At 37.8% G+C, this 24,628-nt stretch overlaps 1 protein-coding gene across 1 annotated transcript in view; it reads right to left on the minus strand.

Annotated features, from left to right (window-relative positions):
• LAMA2 (laminin subunit alpha 2) overlaps positions 1-24,628 on the minus strand; it is a 647,398-nt gene that overhangs the window by 462,028 nt on the left and 160,742 nt on the right. Inside the window, exon 3 of the mRNA XM_056126014.1 lies at positions 17,765-17,877. Coding sequence (XP_055981989.1) covers positions 17,765-17,877 — 113 coding nt within the window. The remainder of the gene's footprint in view (positions 1-17,764; positions 17,878-24,628) is intronic.

The following is a 24,628-nucleotide window of genomic DNA, read 5'->3' on the forward strand; positions in this document are numbered from 1 at the left end:
CTTACAAATTTTTGTGCTTGGGTTTCAATTATGCAATGATCAAATACCCATCCCTCCACCAGTACGCATTTCCCACCACCACGGATCCCAGTATCCCTTCCACCCCCCATCCCCCATCTCACCCTGTCTCTGTGGCAGGGCATTCCCCTCTGTTCTCTCTCTCCTTTTGGATGTTGTGGTTTGAATAATAGGCACTGAGTGGCAATCTTGTTTGGTCTATAGTCTACTTTCAGCATGCTTCTCCCATCCTGGGAGGATCCTCCCAACACCCTTTATTTGGTGCTCCCTTCTCTATATGAACTGCCTTTTCCCCTAGCATGCGTGGCTGGCCTCCAAGCCATGGAGCAAAATTCCTGGTACTAATCTCGGCCATTGTTGGGTGTTAGTCTCCCATTTTGTTACTTTATGTTCCCCAGATGAATGCAATCTTTCTATGTCTATCCTTCTCTTTCTGACTCATTTCACATCTCTACTTTTAAAAAGTCACAATTTGGGGCGGGGAGATGTATAAATCTAGCTGAACCAAGTTTGATTCCTGGCACCAAATGCCTTCCAGGCATTGCCAGGTATAATTTTAGACACCTCCAAGCACTGCCAGGGTAACCTTAATGGATCCTGGCGCCTCAAAGCTTAAGTAGCACTTGCATGTTTAGGCCTTACCACTGAACTTCTGGCCAAGTTAATCAAGCATCACAGGGCGTGTCCTCTGCAGATTTGCTACAATCTGAGCTCTTAGATAGAGGAACCTCACCTCAAAATAAAATTCACAACCTAGTGAAATTACATAGAAATAAACATTGAATCATCATTTGATAAGCTAATGCTTTCGTAGAAATTTCTCTATACAAGAAAATCTTTATATATAAAATAGACTGTTGAAAAGAAATACATTCACCAGGGTATGTTTAAGCCTTGCTGTATAATGTTGTGCAGTGCTAGGGACTAAATCCAGGTTAGCTACATGCAAAGCATACATTTTTCCACTGAGACACATGTCCAATCCTTGTTAAGTTTTTAAATATACCCTATGTTTATGTCATCTTCCTGTTATTAGATAATGACATTAATATTAAACACTGTGTATCGTAAATATTCCTATTTGTTAGATGATTATTAATTGCATAAATTTCCCATTTTTATTCTAAATAGGCACATGTCATAATGCTCCTAAGATATAGGACAACAGATCATCTTAATAGAAATGAGGAGAGTGAAAATAGAACATGATATAAAAGAATTATAACAGCTTTCCTGGAAGATTAAAAATTTGATCACCACTTTTATTTTTAAATTAAAAAGATGAATTATTGAATAACTTTCATAAATTTCATGCTTTATTATTATAAAAAGTTTCTATCATTACAGTAATGCTTCAAGACTCTAGGAAACTTTTCTTCTAAGTTATCCGCATAGATATGCAGAAGAATGACAATAGTTGCAAACTAGCTTTAATTCAAACTTCTTATAAGACATAACTCTCATATAAAATCATTAACTATCTCACTAAAATTGCCCCTGTAGGGTCAGTAAAAACTATGTCAAGAAAATCCGAAAGGCCTGGAGAGATAGCATAGGGATTAAGGTGCTCAGCTCACCTACAGCTAATGTCAGTTCAATCCCTGCCACTGGACATGATCCCTAAACACCTCTAGGAATGATCCCTGAGCACAGAGCCTGTAGTAAGCCCTGAGTATCACCAGGTATGACCCAAAATACAACCCCTCAAGAAAGAAAATACCTGGCCCCCAAGGGCCTGGGTTCCTTTCTGGGCACGCGCAGCTAGAAACAGCCCCTAGACAGCCGGTTTTCAACCCCTGATCTGCGTGGGACGGGCACAGAGGCCCAGCTCTGGGCAACAAAGCTGAACGGCTCCAATTACAAACAGGAGACCTTCCCAACTCCTCGCCCAGTGCCAGGGACTGTTTCCAGAGCCGCGGCCGCGTCCCACTACATACGCCATAGGAACCATAAGCTAACTTCTTAGATGGAAACTTCTCTAGTTTAGCTCAGCCACTAGAAACACAGTAGCCAATAACTCATAAGCCTATCTTAACTCACACTGCATATCAAGCAGAATAGTAACAGTGAACGTGAAGGACTAAACCACACCTCTCACAATGGTAAAGCAACGCAAAAGCCCACCAAACTTTCATATTGAAGAGTCTAGCCCAGATGACACCAACAGTACTGTAGTGTTAGACAACCTCTCTGACAAGGAATTCAGAAGGGAGCTACTTAGGATGCTTAGGGAATTAAAAGAAACAATGGAAACCAATGCCAATAGAAGACAAGAGGATCTGAAGGCAGAAATGAGGAAAATGCAATCAGAAATGTCAGACCTGAAAAATCTCGTAGGCGAATTGAAAAGCTCAGTGGAAGGCCTCAGCAGCAGAGTAACAGCGGCTGAGAACAGAATCAGTGAGCTCGAAGATGAACTTCAGAGACTCTCCAGAAAAGAGCAGAAAATGGAAAAGAGACTCACAATTCGGGAACAGATGGCAAGAGAAGATCGTGATGAAGCCAAGAGGGGTAACATAAGAATTATTGGAGTCCCAGAGGGACAGGAAGAAAACCTCGATGAAGAAGAAACTGTCAAAGACATCATTGCTACAACATTTCCAGAGCTGAAGAAAACTTGTGACCACATTCAGGAGGCCCGAAGGGTACCAGCTAGAAGAAATCCGAATAAAAATACCCCAAGACACATTCTGATCAAAATGACCAAAACCTTAGACAGAGACAAAATTCTGAAAGCAGCAAGATCGAAGAAAGAAATCTCTTACAAAGGAGCATCCTTAAAATTCACAGCTGATTTTTCTGATGAAACCCTCATGGCCCGAAAACAGTGGTGGGACATAGTAAAAAAACTCAATGAAATAAATGCCTCCCCAAAAATACTTTTCCCAGCAAGACTCTCATTCATAATAGAAGGAACAACACACAGTTTCACAGACAAACAACAGCTCAGGAACTTCATAGACTCAAAACCATGGTTACAAGAACAACTAAATGGGCTACTTTAAGGCAAGAAAGGCCCCTCAAATACACCAAACTTTAACAGAACAATGGGACAAAATCCCATAACAATAATCTCTCTCAATGTCAATGGGCTAAACGCACCAATTAAAAGACATAGAGTGGCAGGATGGATTAGAAAATTGAACCCAACATTCTGCTGCCTGCAAGAAACGCATCTCAATAATCAAAGCAAACACAGACTCAGAGTCAAAGGCTGGAAAACAATCCTACAGGCAAACAGCTCCCATAAAAAAGCTGGGGTAGCCATCCTTATATCAGACCACATTGATTTCAGAGTGAGGAAGGTCATAAGAGACAGTGAAGGCCATTTCTTATTGATCAGAGGATCTGTACAACAGGAAGAACTTACAATAATAAATGTATATGCACCTAATGAGAGACCAGCAAAGTACTTAAAACAACTACTCATAGATTTGGAAAAAGACATCAATAGCAACACAATACTAGTGGGAGACTTCAACACTGCTTTGTCACCTCTTGATAGATCAACCAGACTCAAGCTTAGCAAGGACATACTTCATTTGAGGGAAACAATGGAAGAAAGGGACTTAGTAGATATATACAGGACACTTCATCCACAAAAAGCTGAATACACATTCTTCTCAAGCGTACATGGAACATTCTCCAAGATAGACCACATGCTGAGCCACAAAACATGCCTCCATAAAATTAAGAAGGTAGAGATTGTATCAACAATCTTCTCAGACCATAATGCGCTGAAATTAGAAGTAAATCACACACAAAAACAGAAAACTAAATCAAACACCTGGAAATTAAACAGTGCACTATTGAACAACGAGTGGATTAGACAGGAAATCAAAGAGGAAATCAAAAGATTCCTAGAAACGAATGAAAATGAGAACACGAGTTACCAAAACTTATGGGACACAGCAAAGGCTGTGTTAAGAGGAAAGTTTATAGCTCTACAAGCATTCCTCAGGAAGGAGGAGCGAGCACACATAAGTAACCTAACCTCACAGCTTAAGAGCTTGGAGAAGGACCAAAAAAAGGAGCACAACCCGAACAGGAGAAAGGAAATAATAAAACTCAGAGCAGAGATTAATGAGATGGAAACCCAAAAAACAATCCGAAAGATCAATGAAACCAAAAGCTGGTTCTTCGAGAAAATTAACAAGATCGATAAGCCTCTAGCAAAACTCACAAAGAAAGGGAGAGAGAAAACCCTAATAAACCGAATCAGAAATGAAAAGGGGGTCATTACAACAGAAATCACAGAAATTCAGAGGATCCTCAGGGAGTACTTTGAGAAGCTTTATGCCACGGAACATCAAAACCTCGAGGAAATGGATAAATTCCTAGACTCCTACAGACTCCCAAGGCTGAACCAAGAAGACCTGGAATACCTGAACAGACCTATCACCATCAAGGAAATTGAAATGGTAATAAAAAGTCTCCCCAAGCACAAAAGTCCTGGCCCGGATGGATTCACTAGTGAATTCTTCCAAATCTTTAAAGAGGACTTACTCCCGATGCTCTTTAAGCTTTTCCACGAAATTGAAATATCAAAAACACTCCCGAACAGTCTCTACGAAGCAAATATCACACTGATACCAAAAGCAGACAGAGATACCACAAAGAAAGAGAATTACAGGCCGATATCCCTGATGAACACAGATGCAAAGATCCTCAACAAACTACTAGCAAATAGAATCCAACTACTCATCAAAAAGATCATACACCATGACCAAGTAGGATTCATCCCAGGGATGCAAGGATGGTTTAACATTCGGAAATCAATCAACATAATCCACCATATCAACAAAAGAAAAGATAAAAAGCATATGATCATATCAATAGATGCAGAGAAAGCATTTGATAAGATCCAGCACCCCTTTATGATGAAAACCCTAGCCAAAATGGGTATAGAGGGGACCTTCCTCAACATAATTAAAGCCATCTACCACAAGCCTACAGCAAGCATCATCCTCAATGGGGAAAAACTGAGAGCCTTCCCTCTAAGATCAGGGACGAGACAGGGATGCCCACTCTCTCCACTGCTGTTCAATATAGTACTGGAAGTACTTGCAATAGCGATTAGGCAGGAAAAAGATATTAAGGGCATTCAGGTAGGAAAGGAAGAAATCAAGCTCTCACTATTCGCAGATGATATGATACTCTACTTAGAGAACCCAATAACTTCCACCAAAAAACTCCTAGAAACAATAGACTCGTATAGTAAAGTTGCAGGTTATAAAATCAATACCCAAAAGTCCATGGCTTTCCTATACGCAAACAGTGAGAGAGAAGAAAGCAACATGAAAAAAACAATCCCATTCACAATTGTGCCCCAGAAAATCAAGTACCTAGGAATCAGCTTAACTAAGGAAGTAAAGGACCTGTACAAAGAACACTACAAAACGCTACTGCAGGAAATAAAAGAGGACATGAGGAAATGGAAAGATATCCCCTGCTCATGGGTCGGGAGACTTAACATTGTCAAAATGGCAATACTACCGAAAGCATTGTATAAATTCAATGCAATCCCTATAAGGATACCCATGACATTCTTCAAAGAAATGGAGCAAACACTCTTGAAATTTATATGGAACAATAAGCCCCCACGAATAGCTAAAGCAATTCTTGGGAAAAAGAAAATGGGAGGAATCAACCTCCCGAACTTCAAACTGTACTATAAAGCAGTAATAATTAAAACAGCATGGTACTGGAACAAAGGCAGAACTGCAGACCAATGGAACAGGGTTGAATACACTGACATCTCTCCTCAATCATATGCTCATCTAATCTTTGATAAAGGTGCAAGTAATGTGAAGTGGAGTAAGGAAAGCCTCTTTAATAAATTGTGTTGGCATCACTGGACGGCTACATGCAAAAAAATAGGCTCAGAACTCTGCCTAACACCATGTACAAAAGTAAGATCAAAATGGATTAAAGACCTCAATATCAGACCAGAAACCATAAGGTACATTGAAGATAAAGTTGGCAAAACCCTCCATGACATTGAAGCTAATGGTATCTTCAAAGATGCCACGCCAGGGGCCGAGCAAGTGAAAACAGAGATAGATAAATGGGACTATCTTAAACTAAGAAGCTTCTGCACCTCCAAAGAAACAGTGACCAAAATACAAAGACAGTCTACAGAATGGGAAAGGATATTCACCGAATACACATCTGACAAGGGGTTGATATCCAGGATATACAGAATACTGGTTAAACTCCACAAGAAGAAAACATCCAACCCCATCCAAAAATGGGGCAATGAAATGAACAGAAACTTTCTCAAAGAAGAAATCCGAATGGCAAAAAAGCACATGAGAAAATGCTCTACATCATTAATCATCAGGGAGATGCAGATCAAAACCACAATGAGATACCATCTCACACTCAGAGACTGGCCCACATCCAAAAGAACAAAAGCAACCGATACTGGCGTGGATGTGGCGAGAAAGGGACACTCCTTCACTGTTGGTGGGAATGTCCACTGGTTCAGCCCTTCTGGAAAACAGTATGGACGATTCTCAAAAAATTAGAAATTGAGCTCCCATTTGACCCAGCAATACCACTCCTGGGAATATATCCCAGAGAGGCAAAAATGTATAGTCGAAGTGACATCTGCACTTGTTTGTTCATTGCAGCACTCTTTACAATAGCCAGAAACTGGAAGAAACCTGAATGCCCAAGAACAGATGACTGGTTAAAGAAACTTTGGTACATCTACACAATGGAGTACTATGTAGCTCTTAGAAAAGATGAAGTCATGAAATTTACATACAAGTGGTACAATATGGAAAGTATCATGCTAAGCGAAATGAGTCAGAAAGAGAGGGATAGACATAGAAAGATTGCATTCATCTGGGGGATATAAAGTAACAAAGTATGAGATTAATACCCAAGAATAGCTGAGATCAGCACCAGGAGGATTACTCCATAACTTAGAGGCCAGCCAGGTATCCTAGAGGAAAGGGCAGTTCAGATAGAGAAGGGAGCACCAAATACAGTATGTTTGGAGGATCCTCCCAGGAGGGGAGATGCATGTCGAAAGTAGACTATGGACTGAACATGTTTGCCACTCAATGCCTCTTTTGCAGACCACAACACCCAAAAGGAGAGAGAGAACACAGGGGATTGCCCTGCCACAGAGACAGGGGGGATGGGGGGATGGGGGTGGGAGGGATATTATCCATGGTGGTGGAAAATGGGCACTGGTGGAGGGATGGGTATCTGATCATTGTATAATTGAAACCAAAGCACAAAAAATTGTAAATCTACAACTTTAAAAAAAAAATAAAATAAAATAAAGGGGAAAAAAAAAGAAAGAAAATACCTAAGTTGACGTCTGTAGGTAAAGATCATATTTTTTGATCAATGTATTTTTAGTTCCGGGGAAACTTTTGCTGCAGGGAGTTTAGGTTTATTGGGTTGCTCCCATCACAGCACTCCCATTCCTCTGTGTTTATTTGTAACTTCTTTCCTTGTGCTCTGTTGATTTGTGAATATTGTTTTTCTCTTTTCCTTAAGTCCTTTGCATAGTTAATTCAGAGCAATGTCCTTTTTGTATGGGCACAAGACAGTTAATGCTATGCTTTTGTAACATGGGAGTTAATGACTCTCAATGATATTTACCTCCTGGACATTTGTTCTCTTGACTTAAGCCTCAGCTGCCCTTACTTCCTAGCACCCCCAAAAGCAGGATCCCTATGAGGGCCTGGATGGACCCAGGGCTAGCAGTGAGCTATGTGCTACCCTGGCATCAAAATGGACCTAGCCAAAGTACCATAATGCTTAACTATAAGTTAAGAGTTTGGTCATGGACAAATGATGTCATGATCCAAAAAGCAATAACTAGAATTGGAGCCTGCTAGGATTAGGAAAGATTAATCTGGCCTTAGCGATAGCACAGCGGGTAGGGCATTCGCCTTACAAGCGGCCAACATGGCCGACCCGAGTTCGATTCCTCTGCCCCTCTCGGAGAGCCCGGCAAGCTACTGAGAGTATTCGATATGCCAGACACAGTAACAACAAAGTCTCCAATGGAGACGTTACTGGGCCCACTCGAGCAAATCGACGATCAACGGGAGGGCCTTTACCTTTACCTTTAGTCTGAGTCCATGGTGAGATGTTCCTAGGAAAGCCACCCTATAAGCCTCAATGTGTCACTTACTATGTCCATACAAAAATAACTAATATTAAGAAGTAGAATTAAGATGTTAATTAAGATGTTAATTAAGTTATTGGACTGAGGAAAGGAGAAAAACATCTTAAGTGGTATTTTGCCCATGAGCAGAGGAAGGGCTTTCTTATGTTGATTTTGCTACCAGACTGGGTGTAGTGTCTGTCCCCAGTGCTGGAGGAGTTGGAGAGAGGAGTGGGAGAGGAGAGAGAACAGGGTAGCGAGACAGGCTCGGAGAGATGATCAGGAGAGACAGGAGGAGACCAGAATATGGGGCAGTGTGAGACTAAAATGGGAGGCTCATAGAGACTCGAACAGGCGTGTGGGGCGAATAGAATAAAACAGCAACTGATCAGTCAACCGGCTTGGTCCTCTTTCCGTCCTCCATCTGCCCCATGGCACAGGCTGCCCCAGCTGGGGGAGCGACCCAAAGCCCCCCCAAATGCAGGCAGAAAGGGGGAGAGCCAGCAGGGCCTTCCCTAGTCGCCCCCGGAGATCAAATACTCGAGTAAAGTGAATTGTTTACTGAAGTTAGTTAGGAACCTACTACATGTGAAAATATATAATTCTAGAAGAGATATGAATAATCTAGGAATAACCATAACCTCAATATATGCAGGGAACCTTTATTTAAGAGTGCTGTGTGTTTATTCTATTTTGCAGTTAACTTTCTCCTAAATAAGTCAATTGACAGCTCTGAGAAAATAGATTTTTATTATCCAAATATCATGTCATTGTCCTCCCGTTGTTCATCAATTTGCTCGAGCGGGCCCAGTAACGTCTTCATTGGAGACTTAGTTGTTATTGTGTTTGGCATATCGAATACATCACGGGTACCTTGCCAGGCTCTGCCGTGCGGGCACAATACTCTCGGTAGCTTGCCAGGCTCTCTGAGAGGGGTGGAGGAATCGAACTCAGGTTGGCCATGTTGGCTGCGTGCAAGGCAAACGCCCTACCACTGTACTATCACTCCAGCCCATTATCCTAATATAAAATTATATATTATAATACATATTCCTGCACTGTCCTCCTGTTGTTCATTGATTTGCTCAAGCAGGCCCAGTAATGTCTTCATTGTGAGACTTGTTACTGTGTTTGGCATATTGAATAAGTCACGGGGAGCTTGCCAGGCTTTGCTGTGCGGGCGAGATACTCTCGGTAGCTTGCCAGGCTCTCCGAGAGGGTTGAAGGAATCAAACTCAGGTCGGCCAAGTTGGCCATGTGCAAGGCAAACGCCCTACCACTGTGCTATCGCTCCAGCCCATAATACATATTATAATAATAAAATCTTGTTCGAAAACAACTAAAATGGAATGAACCAACCATCCTATTATCTTTCAGTTCCCTGTTATTGTCTTTTAAATAACATACGTTATTTTTTTCTTATCTAGTATTTTTACATAAATATCATTAAAACAGTTATTTTTCTCCTTAAGATTACAGCAATAATAGGAATTCATAATAAACACAATTTGCCAGATGGAATTTAGATGTTATGTTAATATTATCATTATTCCAAATGACTTCCCCTGATACTCTAATATTTATTTTGCTAATCTATAAATTGAAACACATTATGATCAGAACATTTGCTAAAAATGTTCTTTGAGTAAGTAGCAGAGTTTGAAAAAGTGAATGATCCTGCAGTGACAAATATCTAAAAATAAACAATTTCTAAAATAAGTAGCTACTTTCTCCTAAGTTAATTGTTAAATTTTTCTAGGATTTATTAAGTGTGTCAAAATCTGGAAGAAATTTCCCATTGTAATCCATAATAGTTAATCAGGATCTGTACTGATTACTGTTTATATTAAAAAAGGTAATTTAAGTTATTTCATAAAGCAAATTACAAACCATCAAAACATTGTCATTTGTAAAAATTTTTAAATTTCCAAATAAAAAGGAAAAGCATTAAATGTCCATTTCTCCTTTTGAATCAACAACAAATGTTCAGTGATATTTATCTATTCATATTATACTACTGATCTTTACTCTCGGTTAAATAATAATTTTTATTTTTATGAATAACCAATAAACCTCCATGGTGTGAGTGGGAAAGACAGAAGTTACACTAATAGAATTTTAGTAAAATGAACTTCAATATGGGATACCTAGACCCAAGTTTTATATCAAAGCAAATGTAGGCTATGGTCTTTTCAGACCTAGAAGATCATAATGTGGCAGTTCTTAAGCCCAAACAACATATGGAACACTTTAAATTCATGTCAGTTTCCTAGAATAGATCTTCAACTCCCAGTTAATTAATACTGGTGCCACTCACAGTCTGGAATCAGACTATTCAGGTTGAAACCCTTATCTCGTCCATAATCAGTGTCATTCAAAAAAAAGTTCTTTAACTCTTCTGTGTCTCAGGGTTCTTCAACTATTAAGTAAAATAATAACATTAGCTGCCTCACAAGATTAGTACAGACCATAAATGGATTATAAAGTTTACATTTTGTATTGCCAATGTTTCAAAAGTCCTCTTATAATTTTGTTCCTTAGTTTGTACGTAATTCATAAACATATTCCTCGGTTTGTTACTGCAGAGCTCTTAACTTCAATTTTGTCTGAGAAATTCCATAAGGCCTAATTATAACACCTGCTGAAATTTCTTATATCATCAAATCATTAACTAAATTATTTAGTTAAGTAGAAATAAGTATTTCATTTTATAAGCATGTTCCACTTTTTCAAAACACAAGGTGAGTGGATTTATAGGAAGGAGAGGGAATAAATGAATAATGAGGGCATATTATAAACAGAATTATGTCACTTAAACCCTGAACTGTCATTTGAGCATTTGCTCATCTTATGTGCATTAAAGGAAATGAGAAGAGGGACCAAGGGGCTAGAGAGATAATATAATGGGTTAAGCACTTGCTTTGCATGCAGCTGACCCTGGCAACTTATAGTCACCTGAGGATCTCTAAGAATTATTCCTGAGGACAGAATCAGGAGAAAGTCCTAAGAATGCCAGGTATACCCCACCGCCAAAGAAACATAGAAGAGGGAAAAAGAAAACAAATTCCTCAAACTCTTGAGATACAAGGTGAGAATGGATGTGGATAGATGCAAAGCAAATTTGGGAAAACATAAATGATGTCACTAAAAATGAGTATCCAAGTGAACTCTGACCGGTCAAATAGTGATAGGATAGAAATTATTTAGTAAAACCTTCTTATTGTGATCATTCAGTTGTAAATTAGAAGGGAAAGCTTTATGATTGATAAATACTATTTTTTGCTAAACTAAAGAAGCACTTTGAGATATTGGTGGCAATTACATTAATAATTGACTCCCTTATTTTATATGAAGTCTCAAAGAAAAAAATGAAGAATAAATCAGAGAAATAAAATCACAACAATTCATCACATATCCCAGGAGATGGCAATAGTGAAAGACAATAGATAGCAGAACCACTACTGAATGGGAAAACCAAATTTTCATATCACATCATGGGGGAGAAAGGCCATGACCTGTAGGGGCCAAGTAATCAGGAGCAAAAAGTCCACTGTGAGGCTAAGGTCTTCAGGAAATTCATACATCCCACTACACTGATTTAAAGCCTGACCACTGTGGCAGTTTGTTGTATTATTCCAATAGTTCTCTGAGGCTTCCTGAGAAATATCACTAATTTGAGACTGATAGTGCACTTCTTCTCTGAATATAAATAAACCCGTTTGTTATGCTGAGTTCCTGCTTCCACCAAGTTGTCCAAGTTCTGAGGAAATTCAAGTGTTTTAAAAATCTCCTGTAAGACTGCCAGTCAACTTTTGCAGTTGCTGAATGTGGACTCTCTGACTCAGACCCTGAACTTAGGAGATCGTAAATCGAAAAGATGAAAAACAGCTTCCATTATAAAATAAAAAGCTTAGTACTTCTCAGGGCTCCATAGAACGTGGCGAACCCCCAGAGGACTGGCTGAGACTGCCCTCCACTCTGGCCAACTTAGGAAAGATGACCTGTATAGTGTCTGTAATTAGCCATCTTGGCCTGCTCTCCTGTACTAACCTTAAATTCCCTTACTGCCCTATCTCTTTTGGGCCAGATGGGAGAGGTTAAACATCTTTCTCATCTGACTCCAGACAAAAAGAGACAGACAACCTGAATCAAAGAGGTCACGTAAGTTCAATTGACTCCACTCTTAGCCCTCAGGCAGTTCAACAAATTTGTGTTTTGTACTGTAAGTAAATTGTTCTAGCAATCCTATTTGTAAATTTAAGTAATTTGGGATGATGGTGATTCTTGATAAAGTCAATCTCAGCTGAATTTCTGAATTAAGTGAAAGACCAAAGAGAACCAAGATCAAACACAAACTCCCAATAGCAATTTTATGAAGCTACAAGATTTGTTATTTAATGAATACCCATGTTTAATTTGAGAATCAACTATCACAGCTTACACAACTCTCAGTAACTCTCAGTAATAAAAGGCAATATCAAGTGCCTTGATATTGTTCAAAAACCTTTCAGAAAATACCAGGAATACTGTGGGGTCTGTGCTTTTATAAAGTTAAAAAAAACTCATATTTTACATAGAATTATATTGATTCATGTTTTTATCTTTATAAATTCTAATGAAGCAAGTGTCAGGTACGAATTCAACCTGAACAGTTTTCTTGCTTTCATTTCAGTCATTCATTAGACATAAAGGCTGGAGCGATAGCACAGTGGGTAGGGCGTTTGACTTGCACACGGCTGACCCGGGTTATAATCCTCCATTCCTCTCAGAGAGCCTGGCAAGCTACGGAGAGTATCCCATCTGCATAGCAAAGCCTGGCAAGCTCCCCATGGCATATTTGATATGCCAAAAACAGTAACAAGTCTCACAATGGAGATATTACTGGTGCCTGCTGGAGCAAATAGATGAACAATGGGAGGATAGTACTACGGTGCTACAGTGCATTAGAAATAAAAGCCAAATATTTAAAAACAAGAATAAATAAAATAAATAGATGCCTTTGTTCACTGTTTTAAGGATATAATGGAGTGTGATAAGAAAAAAAAAGTCTTTTGCCCCCAAACTACTATAGAGCAAATCAAAAATAAAATTTCCAAAATGTGTAATGATTTTTAGAAAAGAGATGTACAATTTTCCTTGCATATGACTTTTACATCTTTCAGTAAGCTGAATCTAAGGTATTTAACTTTCTGAGGCACAATTGTGTTGTATTTATTTTTTAATTTCTCTCTTCTATTGCAGTATTTGCCTATAGAAAACGGATGAATTTCCAAGCATTTATTTGCAACTTTACTGTGTATGTCTATTGATTCTAGTGATTTTAGGAGGGGTTTTTTTTTGTAGGCTTTAGGGTTTTCTTGATACAGTATTGCGTTATCTGCATAAAGTGAAAGTTTACTTCTTTTCTGATCTGGATTTCTTTTACATATCTTTCTTGCCCAATTACTATGGTCAGAATTTCCAATACTATATTGAAATGCAATGCAAGAGTGGTGAGCCTTGTTTTGTGCCTGATCATATAGGGAAGGCTTTCAGTTTTTTAACTTTATGATGCTGTTGTGTATTTTTTAATCAAGATTTTTTTTAATTGAATCACGATGACATACACAGGTACAAAGTTGTTAGTGATTGATTGGGTTTCAGGCATAAAATGTTCCCATCCCTTCACCAATGCACATTTTTCACCACCAATATTCCCAGTTTCCCTAGCCCCCCGCTCATCAACCTGCCTCTATGGCAAAAACGTGTTCTCTCTCTCTCTCTCTCTCTCTCACCCCCTCTCCCTACCAACCTCCCTCTCTCCCGCCCATCTTTCCTTTTCGGCATTATGGTTTGCAATGTAGCTACCAAAAGGTTAGCATGTATATCCTTTTTTGTATTTTCAGCAGTAAATTCTGCATAATTATGGTAAATTGCTTTAATTATGTTGAGGAAAGTTTCTTCAACCCACATTTTATTGAAAGTTTTGATCAGGAAAGGGTGTTGAATTTTTTTCTGCATTTATGATATGTTCATATTGTTCTTATTTTTCTTGTATTTATGTGATAGCACAGCGGGTAGGGCATTCGCCTTACAAGTGGCCAACATGGCCGACCCAAGTTCGATTCCTCTGCCCCTCTCGGAGAGCCCGGCAAGCTACCGAGAGTATTGGATATGCCAGACACAGTAACAACAAAGTCTCCAATGGAGACGTTACTGGGCCCGCTCGAGCAAATCGACGATCAACGGGAGGGCCTTTACTTTACTTTAATGACATTAATTGACTCGTATATATTAAAATATACTTGCACCCCTGGAATAAATCCTATCTAGTCATGGTGAATGTCCTCTTTGATACATTTTAGAATTCAGTCTGATACATTTTGCTGAGGATCATTACTGATGACCATAGTAATTGGGCAAGAAGGATATGTAAAAGGCTTCCAGAGTAGAAAAGTAGTAAACATTCACTTTTTGCAGATAACATGATACTGTACCAAGAAAACCCTAAAGACTTCAAAAAAGCTCCTAGAATCAATAGACATATACAATGCATGCATTCACATTTTTGTTGAGGATCTTTGCATCTATGTTCATCAGGAATATAGGTACGGGTTTTTGGAGTGTGTTGTCTCTTTCTGCTTTTGATATCAGGATTAATGTTTGTCTCATAAAAGCTGGTGGTGAGGATTCCTATTTCTTAAACTTTCTGAAAGAACCTGAAAAATATTGGGAGTAAGTCTTCTTTAAAGGTTTGGAAAAACTTACTAGTAAAAATAGATAGGCCTGGGATTTCATTTTTGGGGAGATTTGGTTACTATTTAGATTTCCTCAATAGTAATTGGCCTGTTCAGGTACCCTGCTTCCTCTTGATTCAAACATGAGAGATTATAGAAGTCCGAAAATGTATCAATTTGTTCAAAGCTGCCCAGTCATAGTATAAAGATTTTAAAATTAATCCCTGTTCATCCTCCGAACTTCTATGGTATCTATTGCACGGTATCCCCTTTATATTCGGATTTGGTTTACCAGAGTTTTCTCTTTCCTTTCCTCTTTCTTTCTTTCTTTCTTTCTTTCTTTCTTTCTTTCTTTCTTTCTTTCTTTCCTTCCTTCCTTCCTTTCTTCCTTTTTTTGTGAGTCTTTCAAAAATAAATCTCTTGGTTTCATTGACCTTTTGGTTTTATTTAGATTGAATTTCATTTTCTACTCTCTTTAATATTTCCTTCCTTCTGCTAGTTTTGAGTTACTTTTGTAATGGAAACATATGCCTTGCTCATGGACTGGAAGCACTAATACTGTCAAGATGGCAACCTCGCCCAAAGCACTATGCTGATTCAAAGCAGAACCTATAAAAATACTCATGGTAAAGAGTCATAGATCAAATACTTTTGAATTTTATATAAGGTAATAAAATTCCCCATAATCACCAAAGAAATCCTAAAAGAAAAGAGGATGTGCCCTAATTTAAATTATACTGTAAAGCTACAAGTTATCAAAGCTATAGTTTTATAGTATAATTTAAAATAAGAGACTCTAAGTCTAGTTAGAGTTCATAAGATCCTCAGGTATATGTCAGTTAATATTTGACAAATGAACAAAAGGTATAAAGTGGAGCAAGGAAAGCCTCTTCAAGAAATACAGTTGAGAAAACTGGTTGATCACACGCAAAAAAATAAATTCAGACCCCTTTCTAAAAGCATGCAAAATTCAAATAAAAATGCATTAAATACCTCAATATCATTTCTGAATCAATAAATTATATTGCGGAAAATATAGTTAGAACATTTCAGGCTGGGGCGATAGTACAGTGGTTAGAATGTTTGCCTTGCTGACATGGCTGACCTGAGTTCAATCCCCGGCATCCCATATGGTCCCCCAAGCCCTGCCAGGAGTAATTCCTGAGTGCAGAGCCCGGAGTAACCCCTGAGCATTGCTGGGTGTGAGCCAAAAAGATGAAAAAAAAGAACACTTCATGACATTGAATCTATGGACATCTTCAATGATTTAGTACCACTGGTATATAAAACAGAAGCCAAAATAAACAAACTGAGAAGCTTCTGTCCCACAAACAAAATGATGATGGCACTGAAAAGACAGTGTGCTTGTGTTTATCTTGCATTCTTTTGACCTGAATTCAATTCCCAACAACATATATGGTCCCCCAGGACCATAGAAGTGATCATTGAGCACAGAGCCAGGCATAAGGCCTGAGCACCACTGGGTATACCTTCCCTTCCAGCACCCCCTCCCATGGCCAAATTATAACCATAATAAAAAGGGAATCACTGACTGAGAGAAAATATTTGCCTACAGCTCCTCTGACAAAGGGTTAACATCCAAGATATGCTAAACCACTGGTAGAGTTTTATAAGGAGAACAACCAATCTCATAAAAAACAAAATGGAGGGAAAGAAGCAAACAGAAAATTGTTCAAAGAAGACAGACAGTCAAAGGGTATATTAAAAAGTGCTCTAAACACCAAATAAGGGGTGTTTGGAGGATCCTCCTAGGATGGGAGATACATGTTGAAAGTAGACTATGGACCGAACATGATTGCCACTCAATGCCTCTTTTGCAGACCACAACACCCAAAAAGAGAGAACAAAAGGGAATGCCCTGCCACAGAGGCAGGGTGAAATGGGGGGTTGGGGGTGGGAGGGATACTGGGATCCACGGTGGTGGGAAATGGGCACTGGTGGAGGGATGGGTATTTGATCATTGAATAATCGAAACCCAAGCACAAAAATTTATAAATCTACAACTGTACCTCATGGTGTTTCACTAATAAAAATTAATTTTAAAAAAGTGCTCTACATTACCAAGGAAATGCAAATCAAGTCAATGATATATCATCTCACAGCACTGAAATTGTTACACATAAAGAGAACAAAATCAACCAGTGTGGTTGTGGTATATAGATAAAGGGATCCTTATCCACTCCAGGTAGGAATGTTGACTGGTCAAGTGTTTAGGGAAAACAATATTGACCCTTCTCAATAATTAGGATGTAATCCTCTATATGATTCAGCAATTCCACTGCTTGGTGTCCATTTTTAAAAAAAGCCTTAGGTACTCTATTTAGAAAAATCACTTGCACTCCGATTTTTATTGCAGAATTCCCTCACAGTCATCAAAATCAGGAAATAACTTGTGTCTAATAACAGATGATTGGATAAAGAAACTATGGTACATATACATAATGTACTACTACCTGGCTGTAAGAAAGACGAAATCATGCAATTTGCTGCTGTGTGGATAGATCAGGCTAGCATCATGCTGAATGTAATTAGTCAGGTGGTGGATAGACATATAATGAATTCCCTCATATATGAGATATGAAGAAACACGGTAAGAAACCATCAAATACCCAAAGGCAACAGAAACTGAGACCTGGCCTATAATAGTATATCACTGCAAGGGGAGAAGAGGGAGAGGATTTAGAGTGGAAGAAACTGGGATATAGGTGTAAGGAGATTGATATCAGTGGAGGGTGGCGTTGGAATATTTTATTCATGATGCCCTGGAATTATCAATATTGCAAATGGTGATGCCTAAAATAAAAATTTAAATAATAATGAAAGTGTAAATAATAACAATAAAACTAAAATATGAAAAAATAGAGGCGCACTATACCTGCTGCAAGTCCAGTGTGATTGTCACATAATGATATTCAATTCCATTCTTGATACTGGGACTCTGCCACCAAGTGTTCTTCCCATCAATAGCATTCGTAATCGGGTGTCTCTCTATTACATTAGCAGCAACATGGGAAATAAGGAAATAAAATCATAAAATAAATTTCTACCTGGTCAATTAAAGAAAACAAAAGGTAAAAATAATTTTAATTGATCATAAGTATATCAAACAGTAACAACATAAAGATAGAAGCAACTGATATCTTTAATATGATTTTGTTAATGCTGATTTTTTTGATAGCATTCCCCAAGGTAGTGAGAAATGATTAAATGCTTAGGATACAAGAAAAGAAATTATTGGTACTCTGGCCATTCAGTCAAATGGGCAAATTTAAAGATAGCTACAGAAATTAGGTGTGAAGAAATGATATTGAAATCTAATAGATGTGCCAATCATTCTAAGAAGCAAAATCTCTAAAGCTGGATACAATTCGTGTATGCCATCAACTTTGCTAACGTAAAATTGTGGAGCATGGTTGAAAGGTCCTTGAAAATTTGCCCTTATGACACATTCATTATTATCAAGACTGGGCAAGCCAGTAAGTATCTGGTTTTTAATATAAAATGCTGTCAGTTTTTATGTGCCTCTTCTGTAGTCAATCCTTAATGACCTTTAATGGCTATTTAAGAATATTATGAAAGATACTCCATACCTCCCATTCAGTACTGTCTATCCCATAATCTCTAAGTCAGTGGAGGAGCATGGAAAATAATGACAACACAGAAAGGGATGGCAAATGAAACACCATGCTACCAATAGAGTTTCTCTTATCTTTACTCTAAAGAGACAAGAACATGGGACATCAAAAGGGATATTGGAGAAAGGAAACAAGAAATGCAAACAATCACTGGCACCCAATCCTCTCCCACTGTTCCTTTCTTTCTCTGGTTTTGTAAGTTCTGTTCCATTCTCCTCATCTAAGCATGACCAGCTTATGCACAGGTGAGGAGGGCAGGAATGCTAGTTGTAGGAGTCTCAATTCTGTTTCACAGACTGCAGTAATGAGCCTTAATTTCCTAAGATCTCATTTGGAGTTTTGCCAATGTTCCCCATAAAATATAAACAAAGTTGATATCAGCTGTTAACTTCCCTGTCTCTCCTCCATGGGTTAGCTGCTCATATTCTCTGGGAAGACACATCAAAAGAATGGCCTCACAATATTCTTTTAAAAGCGAATATCTTTTTCCATAAATTGAAGAAGTATAGTTATTTTCTGCTATCTGAATGCAGTGTTCCCATAAAACCTTGTATAAGCAGTAATCACATATAGCAAAACAGTAACTTGATCAGGGGGTCACTCTTAGTGACTTGATTGGTTCAAGGTCTAGGGAGGTGATGCTGCTTGGGCATTGTAGTAACAGAGATGACATGGACCACTAGAGCAGAGGCCCAGAGACCTCCAAGGCTGTACCTGGTGATGCTCAGGGCCAGGTAACATGGAGGATTAAACCAGGGTAAGACTCACAGACTTATGTACCCCTAATTCACCTCTCTGGTCTCATCGTTTATTTTTATTTAAAAAAATAGGGTTTTGTTCCCAGATCCAAAAGATTAGTTTCAAACTAAACAAAATACACAAAATCTAAACTAGCACTGACCCTTGCTACAAATCAGGAGGCTATAATAAATGCAAGTTCTTTTTTGGAGTTTTATTTATTTGTTTATTTGGAGGGACCATACCTTACAACGCTCAGGGCTTACACCTGTATGTTTTGAGGGATCACAACAGGTGGGGGTCTAGGGAGAACACCAGGGATCCAATCGATGTTGGTCATATGCCATACCAGCAGCCCACCCTCTGTACTACCTCTCTGGTCCTAATAAATGCAGTCTATACAGAGAAGTTCCCGGAACTGGAATTGGGGGTATCACTGACTCCTTGGGATACATGCTATTCTAGCGAGTGTGGCGATGTAAAAAGTGAACAGTAATTTTGTTTTTTTTTCCTTTTGTCATAAAAGAAAAAAGTCTTTTTGAATTTTACATGATTAACAAGAACAGGTGCTAATGTAAGCTTTGGGAGTAGTACAGTGGTGTAACCCAAATTTTCGAAAAGTGTGTGACAAGTTCTTACTTGTACTTCAAATAATAAAACATAACACTCTGAGGAACACTCCTAGACTATCGATTTAATACATAATTCACTAATCTAACAATGTATTTTAATGATAGTAGTGATGAGAGGACAAGATTTAGAAAATGAAGAGCTCCATATAGGATCTATATATTCTACCTGAAAACTTTTTTTTATATTTAACTGACCATAGGCTTATCACCTTCTATTCCTACAATAGGGATAAAAAAAAATTAAAAAACTACACAGCAATGTATTCCAGATTCTTAATCTTCAAGACAAAGAGTCAATTTTTTGTTTCGTGTTTCTATTTTGCAGCCAACCTATTGATGTCAGAGTTTACTCCTGTTTCTGACTTAGGAATCATTCCTGGCAATGTTTTGGGAATCATATAAGGTTCTAGGGATTGAACCTAGGTCAGCTGCATGCAAGATGAGCACTCTACCTGTTTTACTGTTGCCACAGCCACCTCCAAATATTCAAGTTTTTAAAAATGTACATGAGAACAAATTTCAAAAAAAGATAAATAAAATAGATGAAAAATGATAATTGAAAGAGTGCTATCACTTGGAGAGATAAAGAATTAGACATTAAAGTTGTGTTTTTTCATTTTTCAAATAATAGTAATTTCCAGTTTATTAAAATCACAATTTAATGAGTCATTACTATTATGCCATAAAATGAAAGAATTGAAAGCCAATAAAATTTGTATAAAACCATAATGTCAAAATGAAGGGTTATTCTAAAAACGTTTTTTATTTCTTTTAAATTTTAGTGTCTTAAACTCTCACTTTCCCATAGGGCAATGGAATTATCTTATATGGGAAGGTAACACTCACAAGTTTACCAGATAAACATTGAAACTATTAATATTCCAATCATGCTTGTTATGCATGAACAAAATGAATTACACATCTGTTCAAGACATAACTTGTTCTGTATCCTAATAAGCAAATTTCAGCTCATAAAGAATGTAAAGGACAATGAGAACCAAAAAAATGGAGTTTCTCAGTAGAAACTATAGTAGACGTTCAATAATGTAATAAAATCAACTCCAAACACATTTTTTAAAAAAATTATTACGCTTATAATACATGAAACTATTCATATTCTACTTATTTAAAAAAGCAAAAGCTTACTATTTTAAAAACTGAGTATAGGGGCTAGATGGGTAGTTCAGTGGGTAGGGTGCTTGCCTGCACACAACTGACCTTGGTTTGATCCCCACTACGTCACAAGGTCCCCTAATCCCCACTAGGAGTGAGGTCTGAGTGTAGTGCCAGGAGCAAGCCCTGAGCACTGTCAGGTGTGGTCCCCCCAAATTAAAAAATCAATAAAAATTAAGTTAAATAAGTTAAATAAGAAGTTTAGTTAAATATATTAGTTTCCTTTTCAAATTTTTGTGAACATTTTGCCTATATTAATTTTATTAAAGTATTCTGCTATCGTGTACTAAAAACAACTTATTTCCTAGAATACTTATATTAAAAAATATGAGAGTACAGGAAAAGATGAAATTATGCTATTTTATTGGAAATTATTTCATTCAGTTTTATGAACTGCTTTGTACCATGTTTTATCACTTTTGCAGTCTAGTAAAATAGGGCATTCTTTCGAAAAAAGGAAAATTGCTGAATATATTTAATAATTAGCAGTTGATGTTAGGGAAGGTGAGAGGTCTTCAACTGAAAGCAAATACCAGAAGCATAACTAAATATCAAGTAAATACCCTTGGTGGTATGACTTGGTTCTGAAATTGGCACATTAGGAATCAGAGTCATAAATGAAATATTACTGGCATTGCTTCTGAAGAAAAATAAATATCACAACAACTATCCCCTGCACATCCTCCTGATTCTTCTCTACAGATTGTGGATCTAATATAAGGTATAAAAACACAACAATCACATTTCCAAAATAGATCTGTGGCCCTTAGGTAATTCTGAGAGAAGCTGTCTAATTGGAAATTTTAATATCTGCCACCTGGGGTCAAATTGATATGAGAAGTAGTCATGAAAAGGAAAACTAGGAGATTAATCAACAATTAGCCATAATCCCCACTATGAAAGTTTAATCATAATTAATTTGCAAATACTGATTAATTGTTGGCATACTTCCCTTATTTCAAAGGAGATAGAAATGTATAACATCCACAACAGGGATAGCTATACAAGTCAGTCCAAAGGCTAACTGCATCAGAAAATTGGCAAGGAAAATTGTTGATGAAGTAAACCTTTCAAACTGCTAGTTTTTAATTGGGAAGCATAATCTATTAACAGCCAAGATGTTCAAGTTTCCTTTTCTGTGTTAGATAATTAAAGTACAGACCTTCAAGTTGTATTTTCGCTATTGGCTGAGTTAGTAGAATTTTATCATTGGTTAATCCAATTCTACTAAAATATATATTTTTGCTAAAATTTTACTCTTGTAGCAGTATTATTCTAAATTTTGAGTTTCAAAGCAGGACTTTAAAAACATAAGAAAATTGCTAACAAAATTAATCTCACAAAGTCAATTCAGACTGAAAAGTATAAAAAATACTCTAATAAAAATGGGTAAATATAAAGCATATCCTGTATGCATTTTTTTACTCAAACAACTTATTCTTTGCCTCTGTGTGAAAGGACTGGGTGGGATCTTTTATTCACAGAAGAATTCCTAAATATAGTACACTGAAGAGGGAAATGATGGAGGCCTTCTGGGAATTCAATTTGTCAAATGCATCTTACTCATTTTTCCAGCCCAAAGTTTCCACTCCATTTTTCCTACCCCAATCACAGTTCTTTTTATCCTTTTCAATAATGACTTATCATTATCTCAAGCAATGAACTTTACAATGCCCAACTATGTCGGCTCACTTCTTGAAACTCAATAATGATATGTGCAAATAATATTCTTTCATTTGTTCCTGCATAAATTTTCATCTTAGTCTGATTATGACTCAGTAATTCTCCTAGTTTCTTACAAGGCGAATAAAATTTTACTTCTTTCCTCAGCAGAAGACCCAAACTCACATCTTAATAAACTACTTAAACAATTAAGAATTTCCTTCCCATTATTTCCTTTTCTCTGTCTCTTATCATCCTCCCTTTTACTGATTCATCAGATTTAAAAAAAAAAAGTATGAGGTATGTATCTCCCGATTTAAGGCTTCTCACAAATGTTAAATGACACTTTTTGTTTTAGGGACATACCTGATGGTGCTCAGGGATTACACCTGTCTGTGCTCTTGGTGAGCTCAGGAGACCATATCAGGTGTCCGGGATTGCACCTGGGTTGGCTGCCTGCAAGGCAAGCATCATACCCATGTACCTTCACTCTAGCTCCAACACGTTTTTAAAAACTGGGAGAGATATTACATTCACTACAAATTTATTGCTAATTTTTCTCCCATATGCTTTCAGGATCTAAACATGCATAGTTTTCTATCTTTGAAAATGTTTGCAACACCACACCTTTTCCTGTCTCTGCCTCCATCCTCTTGCACATCAAGAACATTTGAGAGAATATTCCTGCGTAACACCTACATAACTTCCTCTCCTTTAAAAAAATTAAGAATCGTGAACTACAAAGTTGCACTAATCAGTGGGGAAATATCTGACCCATAGGCCATAAAAGGCCTGTGCCTTCGACAACTTCCCCCTTGTATATAATAATAATGTGGTCTGGCCTTTGTACTTGATGGAACAGATGTGTGCTTTTCTTTGGCTGCCTTCAGCCTATCTGCTGATTTTGTATGAACTGTGAAAAATGTTATAAATATCCAAATGGCCATGACTGAATAATATTTCCCACTCCTGTTTTAAAAATACTAAGTCACCAGACCATACTTGCTACCAGAAAGCAAATATCCCTAAAACAGTGTTTCTTGGTCCCATCTCCCCTCAACATAAAGCGCACGCACACACACACACACACACACACATACACACACACACACACATACACACCACATTCACATATACAACCCCCATTAATAGACTCGGGGTCTGGTTTCACTGATATTGTCTTTTTTGCTAACTACGTGTCTCTATACTCCACGTATGTCCTCTTCAGCATTTATTTAATAAGTCTGCAGTGCGTTTTTGCCCTAAGAAGCCACTGACCATTTAACAAATCCTCCAAAGGATTTCATATTTTTAAAAAAACTATTTCATAATTTAGCGGGTAGGGCGTCTGCCTTGCACGCAGCCAACATGGCCGACCCGAGTTCGATTCCTCCGCCCCTCTCGCAGAGCCCGGCAAGCTACCGAGAGTATTCGATATGCCAGACACAGTAACAACAAAGTCTCACCACTCCAAATATTGGAAAAATCAGCATTGTTGGTTTATTCTTTCAGAAAATTCTTTCAACATATACAGTGTCTTTTTATTTTCTAGTATCCTTGAACTTTTTTTCTCTCCCTCGCTCTCCTAGAGTCTACTGAACCTGAATTTTTAATGTTTTTTCAAGGCTGTGACTTAGGTGCTTTGTCCTAATTCTTCTATCCAACAACTGTAGACAGAGAGGATGAGTTCTTCTATAACTTCCCCTTTGTATATCTACAACACAACCCCCTATAACAATGGTATTCAACCGTGGGATCACAGTGAAGTAATGGTCTGCAGATGCAGAAGGGCTGAAGAATGCTGATTTACAGCACATGCTATAATCGGACTAATTAAAAGGCAAGGAAGAATTTGGAAGTTTCTGATTATTTCTTTCTTAACCCTTTTAAACTTTCTGT

The sequence above is a fragment of the Sorex fumeus genome, unplaced genomic scaffold (assembly GCF_029834395.1).
Source record: "Sorex fumeus unplaced genomic scaffold, SorFum_2.1 ptg000061l, whole genome shotgun sequence".
NCBI lineage: Eukaryota > Metazoa > Chordata > Mammalia > Eulipotyphla > Soricidae > Sorex > Sorex fumeus.